The 15,036-nt window shown below is 41.0% G+C and overlaps 2 protein-coding genes across 5 annotated transcripts; both read right to left on the reverse strand.

Moving 5' to 3' along the window:
• Positions 1–4,753: 4,753 nt before the first annotated feature.
• Positions 4,754–6,216, reverse strand: LOC127768344 (uncharacterized). Of its 2 annotated transcripts, none has more exons than XM_052293899.1 (3): positions 5,996–6,216; positions 5,462–5,508; positions 4,754–5,274 (listed from the first exon to the last, which is right to left on the reverse strand). In XM_052293899.1, the coding sequence occupies exons 1-3, from the start codon at positions 6,108–6,110 to the stop codon at positions 5,074–5,076; spliced, it is 363 nt and encodes a 120-aa protein (XP_052149859.1). In that variant the 5' UTR covers positions 6,111–6,216; the 3' UTR covers positions 4,754–5,073. The 2 variants fall into 2 exon arrangements, with proteins under 2 accessions (XP_052149859.1, XP_052149858.1); XM_052293898.1 differs by having other exon boundaries at positions 5,462–5,511.
• A 476-nt stretch (positions 6,217–6,692) lies between these two features.
• LOC127765582 (FAD-linked sulfhydryl oxidase ERV1) lies at positions 6,693–9,859 on the reverse strand. 3 transcript variants are annotated; one of them, XM_052290515.1, is made up of 7 exons: positions 9,475–9,859; positions 9,280–9,360; positions 8,995–9,042; positions 8,000–8,064; positions 7,338–7,415; positions 7,180–7,248; positions 6,920–7,053 (listed from the first exon to the last, which is right to left on the reverse strand). In XM_052290515.1, exons 1-6 carry the CDS (start codon positions 9,670–9,672, stop codon positions 7,203–7,205), a joined length of 516 nt encoding a protein of 171 aa, XP_052146475.1. In that variant the 5' UTR covers positions 9,673–9,859; the 3' UTR covers positions 6,920–7,053; positions 7,180–7,202. The 3 variants fall into 3 exon arrangements, with proteins under 3 accessions (XP_052146474.1, XP_052146473.1, XP_052146475.1); XM_052290514.1 differs by lacking the exon at positions 7,180–7,248 and having other exon boundaries at positions 6,693–7,053; positions 9,280–9,357; XM_052290513.1 differs by lacking the exon at positions 7,180–7,248 and having other exon boundaries at positions 6,693–7,053.
• Positions 9,860–15,036: the final 5,177 nt, after the last annotated feature.

Here is a 15,036-nt window from a genome sequence, read left to right on the forward strand (position 1 = left end):
CAGATTAAGCTAAGTGAGCCCCCTCATACAGTTCCCTTCCCTCTCTAAATACCTTTCCCTGTCCTCTCCTCCTTTGCTTCTAAGGAGGTTCTTGCTCCCTTTTTATTCTCTTTTATTCAATCCTGGGGTCACACGGTCTCTTCTTTAATTTACAGGTTGGAACAGTGTATCTACTTTCTCATGAACATAATTTTCTCAGTATTAGCCACTGAAGAAAAAACTCTTATCACATTACCATTTGGCCATGTGCTTGTGCATGTGCACTAGTGTACAAAGGTGTGACTGGTATCTGACTTCTGCTCATCCACACAGTAAAGTGGCAGCATCTTTTTTAGAAGAGCTGGACCTTTGTAAGTACTGATCACTGACTAGCTCATCAAGATTTGCAGATTATTGCAGGGTTCTTGCTGCAGTGATTAGTCTCTGGGAAGTACTGAAATGTTATTACTGCCTATGACTTTGGTTACTCTGAATATCTAACATTGAAGAACACTGAAGAAAGACGAATAGTTCATGGACCCTTACGGCAACTGCTTTGAGGCTTTTACTCAACTCATGTATTAGTACCAAGTACTGTACTGTACTTAGATGCTGCTTACTACGGCAACTGGTACACTGCAGTATTCAGCTGTATTTAAATACATGTACGTAGAGAGAAGCATTTAAGTTTGATGTCTTGCGTATGACCCAACAATTAGAAGTGGCTTGACATTATAGCTCATAAGTTTTAACACTCAATCAGAAGAAGCATCTAGGAAAAGAAGCATCAAGAGCTGCTACTTATCTTTACATGACTTAACACTGACTACTGCTGAAAGATCTGTGGGATACTGGGATGCATGTATGCGTAATCATACTCAAAACCCTTGCTAACCTGGGCATGGCTGGCATAATTGTTTATGATGCCTTTGCATCAACACTGGCGTGACTAGGACGATTGCTCGTGACTTTCGGATAAGGAAGGCGCAACTCAATTTGGAATGGAAGTATGGAACAGCTAAGCTTGTGCCCAGAACTGGACTCGTTTGCTCACACTTCCATGCAGCATCCAGCTGAACTTGACACTGCTTTGAATCAAACTGAATGCATTGCTTGGAGGATATGCAATTGGCAATGATTTACTCGTTACTAGGGCTTTTCTGAAAACTAGCAAAATGCACGTAATTTACTATGGTAAAATGCATGTGCTTATTTCAATATATGTTATTCATTTGATTCAAATAAATATTAGACTGTTGCATAATATCAGAAATAATTAGGAATTGATTTATAAAACGTGTAAAGGTAGTGGTAGTGAGCCGGTGGCAAAGTTACCATCACCGCTATCCTCTTTTATAGTACTACAGAAAACACAATGAATCATAAGTGATGTAAGGGTATAAGGGTATGTTCGAGATTTTGTATATACATGAGGAGCTGTAGATATACATTAGAAGTTTTTTTCAAAGTAGCCTTTCACGTACCAGTTTTTATGAGGAGTCAGAAATAATTACGAAAAATAAGAAAAACGGAACGGTCCTGGCTGTTATCACTAGAGGACGTCCATCAGTCATAAAGATTCATGATTATGCTTAGCCAACGTTTGGATTGCAATCGTGACTAATGGATTGTTCTGAAATTCTTTTTTGTGTGTGCATTCCCTGGAAAGAATATTTTTGTATGTGAATAAAAGAGTCTCATTGCTTGCTTCATGGTGTTAGTTCATATTCCATGCTTAATTCAAAGGATTCTTCATATGAAGATAACATCGCACTAACGTTTCGAAAGCTTGAACTTCAATTTATTTGGCCATTTGATTCAGTGCCCATTTTTCTTATTGGCATTCGGCAAGGAAATCTCTAGTTTTCCAGTTTTCAGAACAACTTTGCTTATACGAGGGAATGAAACACTCAAAGCATTGATCAATTTCAGTTGCTTGGCAAATGGCCGAAGGAAAGTAGACCATGTAGCGTTTCACTTGTATCATAATCTATTCTCATTTGAAACTTAGGAATTTGTCAAAGTGGAACACTACTTTCCTTTATAAAGCTATCCTGAAATAACGGAATTATGCAACTTTAGCAGCCTTGAAAATGCAGTTCTTGTTGGTTGAGCACAGAAAGACTAATACGCAGTAGTATTTTTTACCGTACACTTATCGTACGGGCATGTTCAGATTATAGCCAAAATAAACTTTACCAAATTTTGGCATTACCAAAATTTTAACAAGATGGCAATATTGCTAAAATTTTGGCAAGACTTCTTATGTATTTATCAAATTTGGCAACAAACTAAACGTAAACATTTTTTTTTGCAACTTTGCCAAAAAAAATGATATTGTGAAAATGACATCAATCTGAACAGCCCCGTAAATTTTCATTAAATTAATTTGAACACGACATTGGAAGTGTGGATGTCATCAAAATCTACAGTACTAATATGATACAGAAATGAGAAAGTGAAAACATAACGGGCTGCTTTGACAGAAGCCGATTTTGACTTCAGTTACAGAACAGCGTTAATTAAAAGCCCGTATCAGAATGTTCAGAGGGTGCTACCCTGATGTTTACAGCAAGTCAATAACCAAGAAAACCTTCCTCTAATTAACTTTAAAAAATGAAAGGAGGGTCTTTTTCAGATCTGATAAGCAGATTATTCAAGAATTCTGTCGAAGGGTAGCAGGTGATAGATCATATATGAGCAGCTGTTTTTTTTTCCCCAAAAGATAAGGGCAAAACACTATGCAAACAGCTTCTGAAGTCTGAACAATCTGTGTACCGCTGAAAGAAACACCACCACCGGTTTTCAGTCTTTCTAATGAAGCTTCAGCATTAGCTAAGGTGTCAGCTGATTGCTGAGTCTTAATTACACCGGCATTAGTCCATCATCACTGACTCAATTGTCTACTAATGATGCTTGTTAGTTTGTAGTAATAGGCCCATCTCTGAAAGCCTGAAAGCAAGTGTCACCTACAGAGCATAATATGGCCACTGAAGGCTTACCTTCAGTTCTTTAATTAATTCAGATGGAGGTTGTCACTGGAGAGGTAATTAAACCTCACTGCCTAGTAGATGAATAAAGGATTAGAAATTAGTGGCAGATTTCTCTGCATAATTGTAAGCATGATGCTTACAAAGATTTGTGTAGAAGTGGGTGCATGTTGTGGTGTGGATTTCTCAGTAGAATGCTGATGGCCTTATTATGGCTTGAGACAGAAGGAACATACATGCCATGGCTCATCATACTGGTAATCAAAGTTGTTGCCAGTGATGCTTGGTGATTAGGTCTCATGTCAATCAAGCTTATCCAAGTTGATGATAATATTTTTATTCTTTTGTATGTAATGTGAATCAAAACGGGGTGTTTTCTAAGATCAGGATTTGCACTAGCGGCCTAGCTAGCAGATGTTCAGAATGTTTCGTTCTGCTTGCTTTTAGTTTAGGATGTTCCCCAGCCTAACAGAGACATGCTTTTGACAAACAAAGTTCGTTTCAAAACAAGTCGTGGTCTCATTAATTTGCTCTTGACAAATTTTAGTACTGAGACGAAACAGTGACATACATATCTCCTAACTAATATTGTTTGTCGTGTGTCGTGTTAATGTCAGCGCGACTAAAGCTTGAAAGGAAATTGTTAGCAAGGGAAACCATCACTATTAGTTTGTTCTGCCTGTCCGAGCTTAAGTTAAAAGCAATATGAAAATCCTAACTAACAGCTCTAAGAAATTGAAACATTACATCAGGTAGGTATAAGCTAACACTTGTTTCTAAACAATATTTCAAGTGATAATCTGGATACACGATTATTTAAGAAAGAAGCTAACCGTGCTTTATTTCTTCCTTTATTCAATGTCGTCAGAATACTACTCAAGTTCGTCAATGGAATTAGAATATATGGAGTCAAATCAAAACTTGACTTGACAAACTAAGTTTTGTTGCAGTTACATCAAATATTGAAATGCAGCTTGAACGTATTGTATTGTCACATGCAACAATTTTCCAAGTAGTTCTCAATGAAAACACCAAAAGACGGTAGAAAGGCACACTTTCTTTTCTGATTAAATCATCGTTCGTAGTGTCTAAGCCAAACAATGAATATAAGAATCGACATGTGATAAATACGATGTCATAAAATACGTAAGGGTATGGTAGATTGGTAGGTTGTCGTGCAAAATTTAATCAGCACGTGTCTGTATAGCGGAACAAAGACAGACATCGTTTCACTTATGTTGATTATAAGCCATAACAGTTATTAGCAACCAAAAAAATGATTTGTGCATGAAACTTTTATATACATGTTGTTAGCAATTTAAAAGAAAACAGTGAAAAAAAATTACGATGAAAAAAATTCCTAAAATTAACTCTAAAATTAATAAAATTTAAATTTAAATGCGGCTTATAAGCTGAAGGGTAAAGTGGCTTTTGTTCAGACAAATCTACAGTAGTCATACTTCTAATCATACTGACCGAAATTTTAACTCTCCTAAAGTCCTAATCTTACCATGAAAAATAACTTAATATTATGCTACGTATTGAAATATCCAGGAACTTTCCATTAACCAATAAAATTTCAGTATTATCTGTTCAGTGACTGGATAGGAGAGCAGAATGATGCGCATGTTTGCACAACCACCTACAATAGTCGTCGCCTAAGGAAGGACCTCTCTACCTTCTGGTGATGACGCACATCAGAAATTGAGGCGTACAAACACAAGTTCAAAGTTCAGAAAAATGGACATCTGCGCTCACTAGGACACAAAAGTTCAGTCCCGGTTGTGAGTTGTGACAACAACATGACGATGTCAGTTACACCTAAAAGTTCACTAAACATATATCCTCAAGGTTTGAGCAAATGAGCAGTTACCTAATCCATCACTAGCAAAGTAAAATAGAAGAGTGAAACATTGCTTCTTATCATGAAATTGATACACAGCACAAAGCATGCAGTACTCAAATGCTCATGGAAACAAAGTTTAAGGCATATGGCACTTTAGCAAATCTGAACAAAATAGCAGAACAAAACATCAGATTCTGGCCATATATATAGTGGTTCTAGAGATACTATCCAGTGCATTGTGAGAATTTCAGTTTTCACCTAGGTGGCAGGAGATTGGGCAGGATGATCAGGAGGCGGCTTCGGTCGCGGCACGTAAGGAAGGAGAGGAGTGCCATGCTCAATTGGACCTGCCCCGATAGTCGCCTTGGAGCTTGGACTTGGATCAACAGGTCGGTAGTCATCGATCCTGACATTTTCCAAGGCCCTTGTCTTTCGGTTAGTAGAAGAAAGTCTTCTTTCCTGAGAAAGATAGATGAAGGAACACGAGTTATGTAGAAGTACAAGTACTGGATTGCCATTATGGAACTGGAGAAAACTTTCCAACTAACTTTAGTATTTCTTATAATAAGAAAATAAAATCAACATCAAGGGAAATATATACAGCTAGTATGTTTTCCATTTTCTGCCAGAAACTGAAAGTGCACACCTGTAATCTCCTGCCGTTTAGCTCAATGCTTCCATAGGTTTGATGATCTGCTATGAATGTAGCAAAAATGTCATCCATTGTCAGTACATTGTTCATTGCCACCACATAATCTAAACAAACAAATGCTAAAACGATGAGCCTACATACAAAGGACTGAAGAAACCAGAACCAGAGGCAGCCAACGAACAGAAGTGGGTACAGCAAAAAACCAAGTACAACTGATGGAAATCCAAACATTCATTCGAAGTGCAGAATGAATCTTACCTACGCCTACGGTACCTAAGAACGTTGGAATGTCAATAGCATCACATCTCATTCACAATCTTTTCAGAGATCCAACATCAAACATGAACCAAGAACGAATGGCAGATATAACCGCTAAAGCTAAAGGTACAGTAGCTATCACTTTTCACTCTAAACCAATCAAGACAAAGTAAAAGAGGACAGGAACCACACGAACCAAGTGAGTGACAGGAGAAAAACACAAAGAGGGCAAGAGACAGAGCAGAGAGAGCCATCGTTTTCTTTGTGTACCTGAGGATGTCGTAGTGCTTCTTCTTGCATCCAAAGCGATCCCTAGCAACATGTTTCCTCCTCCAAGAAATGCAAAGAGTAGCAAAACCAACAGAGGAAGACGCTTCATCTTCATCTCCCCTGCAACACCGTAACTTCAGATGCTTTTGCACCTTCCTCCTCTCGCTGCTTCCTCTTTCAAAAGATAACGAAAGGTCCATGCGTGATGTGATTTCATTTGCATTGATCGTAAGGTGTCAGTACATGATTAAAAAAATTGATGTGATAAGACGGCAGAATTTATGGTCTCGCCAACACCGAGGAGCAGCAGCAGAAAAAATGGCCACCATGCATTCCTCTGTTGCCAGCACCTCGCATTAATTGCCAACCGTGCAACATGTACAGTAGCGCAGGAGTATCATATGTCCAGGTTTTTTGATGCTCAGGGCTTGTTTAGCACAGCTCCAGCTCCATCCCTCCTGGAGCTAGAGCTCAGCCAAACAGAGCCAGCTCCACCAAAACTGAAAATGAAGCTGAATAGAGCTCTCTCACAAAATGAACTAGAGTTGTGGAGCTGGGTTTATGCAACTCCACAACTCCACTCCAGACTCAACTCCTGTAGTTAAATTTAGGAGTTGGAGCTGTACCAAATAGGCCCTCAGAAACTTCAGATACAGGGGACACAGAAATCTGACTGCAAGATTGACAGTACAGGGAGTTGAATCAAAGCATCAGAACGAAGTATATACATCCACAAAAGTGACAACCTCGGCAAAAATCTTCAGAGCTGAAGCTTGTAAATAACAAAATGAAATCACATTTGATACACTAGTATTACAAGGGTATAGGAAGAATGCCGGCACGGCGTTATAATTCTTTTCCCATATGCTCTTCATGCTGCCCATCCAGTGATGGTTTAAACTTTGTCACTGTTCCAGAATTTCTAAACGATCCCTATCTAATGTCATCTATTCGGGATGATGTCGTTGGAGCCTTCTAGGTCACAAGAGCGTTCAGGACAATCCAGCTTACCCCACCGTGCATTTACTCTCTGGCAAGGAAATATAGGTTTTCCAAGGCTGCAAAAGACAACCACAAAACGCTCAGATATTGTGAATAATCTCATCATGGGAGGGCAGGAGGCCATGAGATTCAGCAAAATCATGATGTTGTGAATGAAAACATCTATACTTCAAAACACATACCCCCTTTATGGTAAAAGGGTGCCTTAATTTTCCTCTTTTTGGCTTTGAGACCTTATTTTTGCAGCAACTCTATACGAACAAATTAACAATGCAATACCTTAAGAAAGTTCCTTTCGGAATGGCAAGTCAACAGTTCAAACTTGACAATATGGACTTACCTTCGATTGACCACATTGTGCACGTAGCATAACCACTGAGAGAATTCAGCCTGAGATCCTGCCTGCACAGGATTTGCTCTAAGCAAAAAGAACATAAAGAAGTCAGTTCAATATTGTGCTGAGACAGTTTATTGTTGCTACATTGAGCACAAACATGAAAATTTAAGGGCAGCACAAGAAAAAAACAGAACAACAGCAATTGGCAGCTGGATATAACTGGAACATAATAAACTATGACAGCAAAAACGACATTATAACCATAAAAGTAAATGAAAAATAGCTATAAGAGAAATGAGCTTATAAATGGATTGTTACATCCAATTCCCACATCCCATTATCACCATAGCTTCTGTAAATCATATTCCCAAAAGGTACAGATGGTGTAAATAACTAAAAAGTTTTTAAACGAGTTTGTGGATGCATAGCTTTAGAATATAAAAGATCCAGAAGTACAGTTTCATAATGCAAAAGTACAAAGAATTTATAGTTCCTACATGATGTTATATCTCGCCCTAAAACAATGAATGGATAAAGGTTGATAATGTATTACATACCAACATTTCAACAAAACATAGTCCTGTCACACAGAAACACATCTCGAGGAATCAAACTATCAAAATGGATACTATAATTTATGCTAGTGGTTGGAGAGCATTTCTTACTTTAAAACTTCTTTGAAGTGTTCCGCACATTCTTTGCAAGGATAGAGTCTAGATATTATAGCCATCTGAACATAAAAAGCAGCAGAAATGTGACCTTGCATGAACCAAGTAACCAAGCAAAAGGAATAATGAGATGCAGAAAAATGTAATTCTTCAGGAAATAATAAAATAATTCCTCTTCGTTAAAGCGAGTAAAAAAACAGTGAACGAACTTCCCATTATTCATCATGGATTGAGGCTCAATTTGCAGTTGTTGTGCTGGCCTATGCTTATTTTTTAAGTTTTCATGGAACAATTTGTAAAACTCAGTTATCCAATTTGGTAGACTCATCCATCAAATTTCAACTCAGATGTTTTATATGATGATAATGCATCTGTATGCACCATGATTGAGAAAAAAAAAAAACAGCTAGCCAAACACCCATATATCTAAATGAGGTTCAATCAAATGAGATAGTCGATTCCAAACGAAACCTTAGCAGTAGTCGTAACATACTGCCACCCATTTTCAACGATGCAGAGTACAACATTTATTTGTCAAGCAATGTAGTGGTAATTCATAACTGTGCTAGACCAAAAGCACAAAACACTTTCTAAAAATGTCTAAGCTCAAAGTTAGCGGGGAATGAACCAGGAGAACACCTAGAACAAAGCCTGCATCCTGTAGCAACAAAATCACGAGATTACCATGCTGGAACTTTACTGTGCAGTCTTAAAGTAATCTTGAATATTTCAAGGCACATAAAGAATAAATTAAATACAAGCTATATCTTAAACAGGATCCATTGCAGGAGAATACAAGGCCCCCAAGATAAACATCAAGAAAGTGCCTTTTCTAAGATTCAACAATCCTGTAGTTAGCCGTGACAAATTACGAGTGGGTAGCGACAGCAAGGTCCTCATGTTTCCCCCAAAATCAAAACAAGGGACTTTACCATACTTCCACCCAAACTCTAGGGAGATATCACTAACTGTCTGTCCTGCTTAATGCTTACCAGCTCTCTCGCATCGCGTCTTTGTTGCCTGGTTGGTTCGTCAGGAAACTGAAAGACAATTCACAAATACAAACACGAGTTAACCGTAGTCAATACCAGACTGCGTACTTTCAACAACTTGCAGCCTATTCACAAGTATGTCAATCAATCTAACAAATGAGTCACGGTTCGTTGATGTGCTCTAAATTCACCCCTGATGCTACAGAACTTACTAGTGCGAGGTAAGTACATAAAAAGCTTTCATATGCTCTGTTGTGCTACTCACAGAGGCAAAAGATCGAGCACCTGCGCTGCGATGGTGTGGAGCAGCATCCACGTGGCCCTGCCGACCTCCTCCTTGGTCAGGGGCGCCGCCTTCGAATCCTTCTGCCGCGCATTTCACCCCCACAACAACACAAGTTCAGAAACCCCCTCCGCCACAATACAGCAACGGAGAGATGACGCAATGAAGGCAAAAAAAAAAAAAAACGGAGGGATTACCTTGAGGACCTCCGGTGGCGGCGGCGGCGGCGACGGCGGGGTGGGCGGAGGGGAGAGGGAGAGGGAGAGGAGGGGGCGGAGGCGTGCTTCGTCGGGCGCGGCGTCGGGGGCAATGAGGAGGCGGCGGGAGAAGGCCGCGACGGTGTGGACGACGGGCTCCAGCGGGTTGGAGCCCCACCCCCACGCTGGAGGCGGCATCGCGGCTCGCGTGGAAATCGTACGACGACGGCGACGGCGGCGGCTGCGGATGGGTGAAGCCGTAAGCGAGGTCGACGTCGACAAGGAGGAGAAACTCGAGGGCGTGCGGTGCGGAGGGCGTGACCGCGTGAGAGGGGGGAGACAGCTAGGAAGGGAGGAGGGAGGGGAAGGCGAAAACGGCAAAACCGGTGCGTTTCCAGGAGGAACCAGTTGATGGATTTGGACGGTGGTGTTCCCGTTTCACGTTGGTCCGTGGGCCGCCCGCGGGCCTCGTTTGTGCATGCCGTGTTGCGTCGAAAACGTGCGGTGCGGTTTGGCGGCGATTCCGGCCCCGATAGAAAGTTTCGGTGCGGCCCGGTTTCGACACTTCGGCACAAAACTTCAAAACTACGATATATGAAAGTTAGATGAAATATATCTACTACGAATCTGGATATGCTAAAATATATCTCATACAATCAAAACTTCTTGTACTTTGAAACAAAGAGAGTATTGTAGAGCAGAAATATTATTTGCTAAAATGTGGTCTGGTAGATATTAGCTGACATAGTTTCTCCTCTTTCCAACTTTTACTCCCTAATTTTTTGCGTGCACGTTTTCGGATCTATACTACCTCCGTTTCAAAATATAGCTACGTCTACCATGCATAGTCTCAAGATGAAGTTATTTCTTCACCTATCATCTCCTCTCAATCAATCATAACCATTCTCCAATTGATTTTTTTTTTCACTTTTCTCTTCTCAATCAATCACAACCTTTCTCATTTACACATATTTCAATACCCATACACAACTCAGAATCTTACATTTTAGTATGGATGAAATATTATTTTGCAAAAAAAATCTATATGAAAATTACTTGAATAAAATCATATGAATCTAATTTTCAAGTTTTCTTAGCTAATACTTAATTAATCATGCTTTAACGAGTCACTCTATTTTTTGCACGGGAAAAATAAGTTCTCAACCTCGGCTAACAAACACAGCCTAATTCCACATAACCGTCATTTTTGCTCATTAAGTGCTCGTAGGGTCAAAAGTACAGCCCTGGTACTACACTTCCCTGCGATCAGCTGGACAAGAACCTCTTCGTTGGGGCAACGACAATAATTCTGGGGGACGGGAAAACAACCAGCTTCTAGGACTCGCACTGGCTCGAGAATAAGAGACCCGAGGATATCGCTCCAGCTATCTTGGCGGCCTCCAAACACATAACCAGGACTGTGCACGAGGCTCTTGCCCTTAACACCTGGATTCGGGATATTGACCTACTGCGTACTATAGATGCAGACCATCTATGCTAGTACGTTTGTCTATGAACCATGACACAATGCGTTGGCCCTCTAACCGACCTAAAGGACTTCGTCGTATGGAAGCTGACGGCAATGGAATCTACTCTTCCAGCACGGTGTAGAGGCTACAACTCCTTGGAGCGGCGGGACGATTTACAACCAGACCATTTGGAAGTGTTGAGCTCCACCTAAATGTAAGTTCTTCTTCTGGCTCATTATTTAAAACAGAGTCTAGACGGCGGATAGGCTAAAAGAGGTGGTGGGCCAATCAACATATTTGCCCCCTTTGTCGCAAAGTGCCGGATCTGTCCAGAAGAATCTGGACTGAAATGTTGATTGGCCCACCCTCCCTCGATTGCATGTGTAAAGTTCCAATTGCAAACTGTCCAGAAGAATCTGGGCTGAAATATAACGGTGGACAGGAGCAGATCTCCGATTGCAAGAGTCGGACGGATGTGCGACAGTTGAATAATGGTAGTACAAAATCTCACGCAGGATGAGCTGCTGGTAATTATGGTGCGAACGAAATGCCAAGATTTTTAGGCATGTTGCCTCCACTCCCACCACCATCATTGCCAAAATCAAAGAGGAGGCGCATACTTGGATCACAGTGGGAGCGACAAAAATCACAGAGCTAATCCCTACAGGAGAGTAGTGCCTTATTGTTTAATTTTGCGTGCCCGTTTGTTTTTGTCCCACTCTCTGTAAATACTTTACCATTTTATTCCTGCTCTATCAGTATAAAGGCTTGGTTTAGTTCCCAAAAATGTAACATCAAATATTTGGACACATACATTGAGCATTAAATATAGATAAAAATAAAAACTAATTGCACAGTTTGCATGGGAATCGCGAGACGAATCTTTTAAGCCTAACTAATCCATGATTAGCCATAAAATGCTATAGTAACCCACATGTGCTAATGATAGCTTAATTAGGCTCAAAAGATTCGTCTCGTGGTTTGCAGGCGAGTTATGAAATTAATTTTTTCATTCATTTCCGAGAACCCCTTCCGACATCCGGTCAAACATTCGATGTGACACTTAATTTTTTTTCGCAAACTAAACAGGACCAAAGTGGCGAAACTTTTGCCCTTCATTCAGAAAAAAGTACAGCCCATAGCCGTCGGTCCATGTCTTTTTCACGACTAAGTGAGGAGCACGATGCATCGATCGAGCGGGACATGGTCTGAGATGTTGTCTCTGTAACACGCCACGCATGACGAATGGGTACAATATTGACAATTAATTAGGCCCGACGGTAACGTTCACGCAGGACCAGAAAAAAAAAAACCCCTCCAAAAAATAGCCCGTCCGACGGCCATTACGTGACCGGAACCAGGGGCGCAAAACCGAAAGCGACGCCGCGGCCCCGTCCGTCCACCATCCAACCAACCAACGGCGGATCCGTCGAATCGCCGACGCGCGCGAGACCGCGAACCGCGAGACACCGATACCCAGCAGCAGTGGCACCTGCACGGCTGCACAGCAGCGCAGGCACAGGCGTGCGTATGCATAAGCCGTACGCCCAGGCAACGCGCCAATGGACGAGAGAGACGGTGGCTGTGACTTGCTGTTGGGGCCTCAACATCAGCGATGCATTTCATTCAGTACCAGTCAGGAGGCAGCAGCTGCCGGCCTCGTGACGGCGCCCAGTGCGTACTACGTGACAGGGCCCGGCAGAGGCAGGTCGAGGTTGACGGTGATGAACAGATATTTCGGATGCATGCATGGGTGCAGCCATGCGTTTAAGCCTGCTAATGGGTTGGGTTGAGGTGGGTAAAATGAATTGGTTTTAAGTTTGAGTTGTCTTTGGTTCGATGGAAATGGGCTGAGGAGGCTAATGGGTTGGAGTGGATTGGTCCACATGTGAAAGTGGATTGGATTGGTTTGGTTTTGGGTATAAATTTTTGGGTTCAGATTGGATTCGATCCATGAATTCTAGAATGGGTTCGATCCAGTCTGTATGTTGCGGGCGGGCGGCGGCATTGGCGCAGTCAACGCAGTATCGAAGAAACATACAGACTGGATCGAATCCATCCTAGAATTCATGGATCGAATCCAATCTGAACCCGAAAATTTATACCCAAAACCAATCCAATCCATTTCCACATGTGGACCAATCCGCTCCAACCCATTAGCCTCCTCAGCCCATTTCCATCCAACCAAAGACAACTCAAACTTAAAACCAATCCATTTTACCCACTTCAACCCAATCCATTAGCAGGCTTATCCTCAACTACCTCCAACTTCTAACTTTCCATCACATCACATTCAAAACTTTTCTACACATATAAACTTCTAACTTTTATTTTAAACTTCTAACTTTTTTTCAGGAACTAAACGCAACCGTAGTAAACGTTACACCTTCAGAGAGCTAACAGTGAACACATACCTTCTGTAATAAGCTGCCGACACAGACGAGCATACTCACATATACGCGACATTGGATACCCAACACACACGCAGAGACTTTTGACAACGTATCTGGCCGTTGTCACGTCTCTGTCAACCACGGCAGGACGCAACTCATAGATGCCAATGGTATCACCGAATTTGCACCTCTAATGTTTTGGAATGTTCGAATTGTTTGCGCGCGTCAAAGAACAATTAACAAACCAAGAATCTCAGCTGCTTATGCCCCGAACACACACACACACACACACACGAGGAGAGGACGGTCTTAACGCATCCGGGAATTCAGAATCGACATGGCCTCTCTTTCAAGCTGGTCAGCTAATACCAACCGTCCGAATTAACAAACTCCCACGCAATTGGTAATCAAAGGGGCTTGGTTAAGCTAACTGGCTTTTGTAAACACTTACGCTTACTTTACTGTATTCTCCAGACAAAAGCTTGGCAGACTTTGCTTTACTGTTTTTTTTTCTCATACGAGATGGCTGCAGCAGGAGCAGCCATCCATAGTACTCTAGTATAGTGGTCTCCTATCAATTATTATAGCCTTCAAAAACAAATAAAGCAGATCTAATCATGACGCCGTTTTATTGGAAAAAGGAACGTCTGACAAATGTGCCTAATTAGGCCGCTTAAACGATCATATGGATGAGCTATTGACAACTAGAAGATGAAACCATGGGTGTTGCTACGGAAAATAAATAAACAAAGCAAAATCAATACTAATTGGGTAAATACCTACAGTTTGATAGGCAAGAATAAACATAAACTGTATAAATTAGATTGATTGGTTGAGTTTTCTTATAACGTGGCCTAACATTATACTCCCTCTGTATCAAAATATAAAGGATTTTAGAGGGATGAGATACTTTTTAGTACTGTCTAGATCTTATATTTTGGAGGGATGAGATACTTTTTAGTACGGTCTAGATTTGTGGTACTAGAAAGTACTACGTCACTCAAAAACCTCTTGTATTATAGGACGGATGGAGTAAGAGTAAATGTTATCAATGTGTTGTATTTATATAGAAAGAAAGAACGCCTAAAGTACAACATGCCGCCTTTCATCACAAATTAACTGTAGTTTAACTTGCCACATTTTCAGAATTGAATTTTTAACCCTGATTTGTTTTCCCAAAATTTAGTGTGATTACGAAAGTGCTGTTCAATAATACATAATAGAGTATCAGTTTGACAGCAACTCTTGTGGCTGACAATTTTGAGCCGGGGCAGGGACAACAGTATCCTAGGCTCTAATAGCAGAATCACAGAGCCATCGGAACCTGTCGTTGCCAATGGCCGGATAGGTTTAGTTTTTAGCATTAAAAACCACTGGAGTAGCTAGGAGTGACATCGACTTTTATCAAGAGGAGCTAAAGGCGAAAAGCCAGTCCAACGACCGAAAGCTCAGAGGATTTCTTTTTCTTTTTTAAAAGATGAATACTTACGGCTTAAGTTACTGATTTTAGACGTTAACAAGATATCAGCAGTGATCAGTGCAATTAGTTGAAGTGTGATTCAATCATTCAAGGGAGATATATACTCGTAGGAGAAAAAGGAGGCAATTATTGATGTGTATCTGACAGTATGAAGCATCGCGATTGGAGTGTCCTCAGCAAGCACCGAAAACTACAGAACAAAACACTGTGCTTACATTTA

Source organism: Oryza glaberrima, chromosome 3 (assembly GCF_000147395.1).
Source record: "Oryza glaberrima chromosome 3, OglaRS2, whole genome shotgun sequence".
Lineage (NCBI taxonomy): Eukaryota > Viridiplantae > Streptophyta > Magnoliopsida > Poales > Poaceae > Oryza > Oryza glaberrima.

Bases quoted from the DNA above. Each gene is read 5' to 3' on its own strand.
- LOC127768344 (XM_052293898.1), bottom strand. From the start codon at position 6,110: ATGAAGATGAAGCGTCTTCCTCTGTTGGTTTTGCTACTCTTTGCATTT. The intron at 5,512-5,995 runs GTACACAAAGAA...CTACATTCATAG, and splicing joins AAGCACTACGACATCCTCAG to CAGATCATCAAACCTATGGA. The intron at 5,275-5,461 runs GTGTGCACTTTC...TATCTTTCTCAG, and splicing joins TAAACGGCAGGAGATTACAG to GAAAGAAGACTTTCTTCTAC.
- LOC127765582 (XM_052290513.1), bottom strand. From the start codon at position 9,672: ATGCCGCCTCCAGCGTGGGGGTGGGGCTCCAACCCGCTGGAGCCCGTC. The intron at 9,361-9,474 runs GTAATCCCTCCG...AATGCGCGGCAG, and splicing joins CGCCACCGGAGGTCCTCAAG to AAGGATTCGAAGGCGGCGCC. The intron at 7,054-7,337 runs GTAAGTCCATAT...TGTCTTTTGCAG, and splicing joins CACAATGTGGTCAATCGAAG to CCTTGGAAAACCTATATTTC.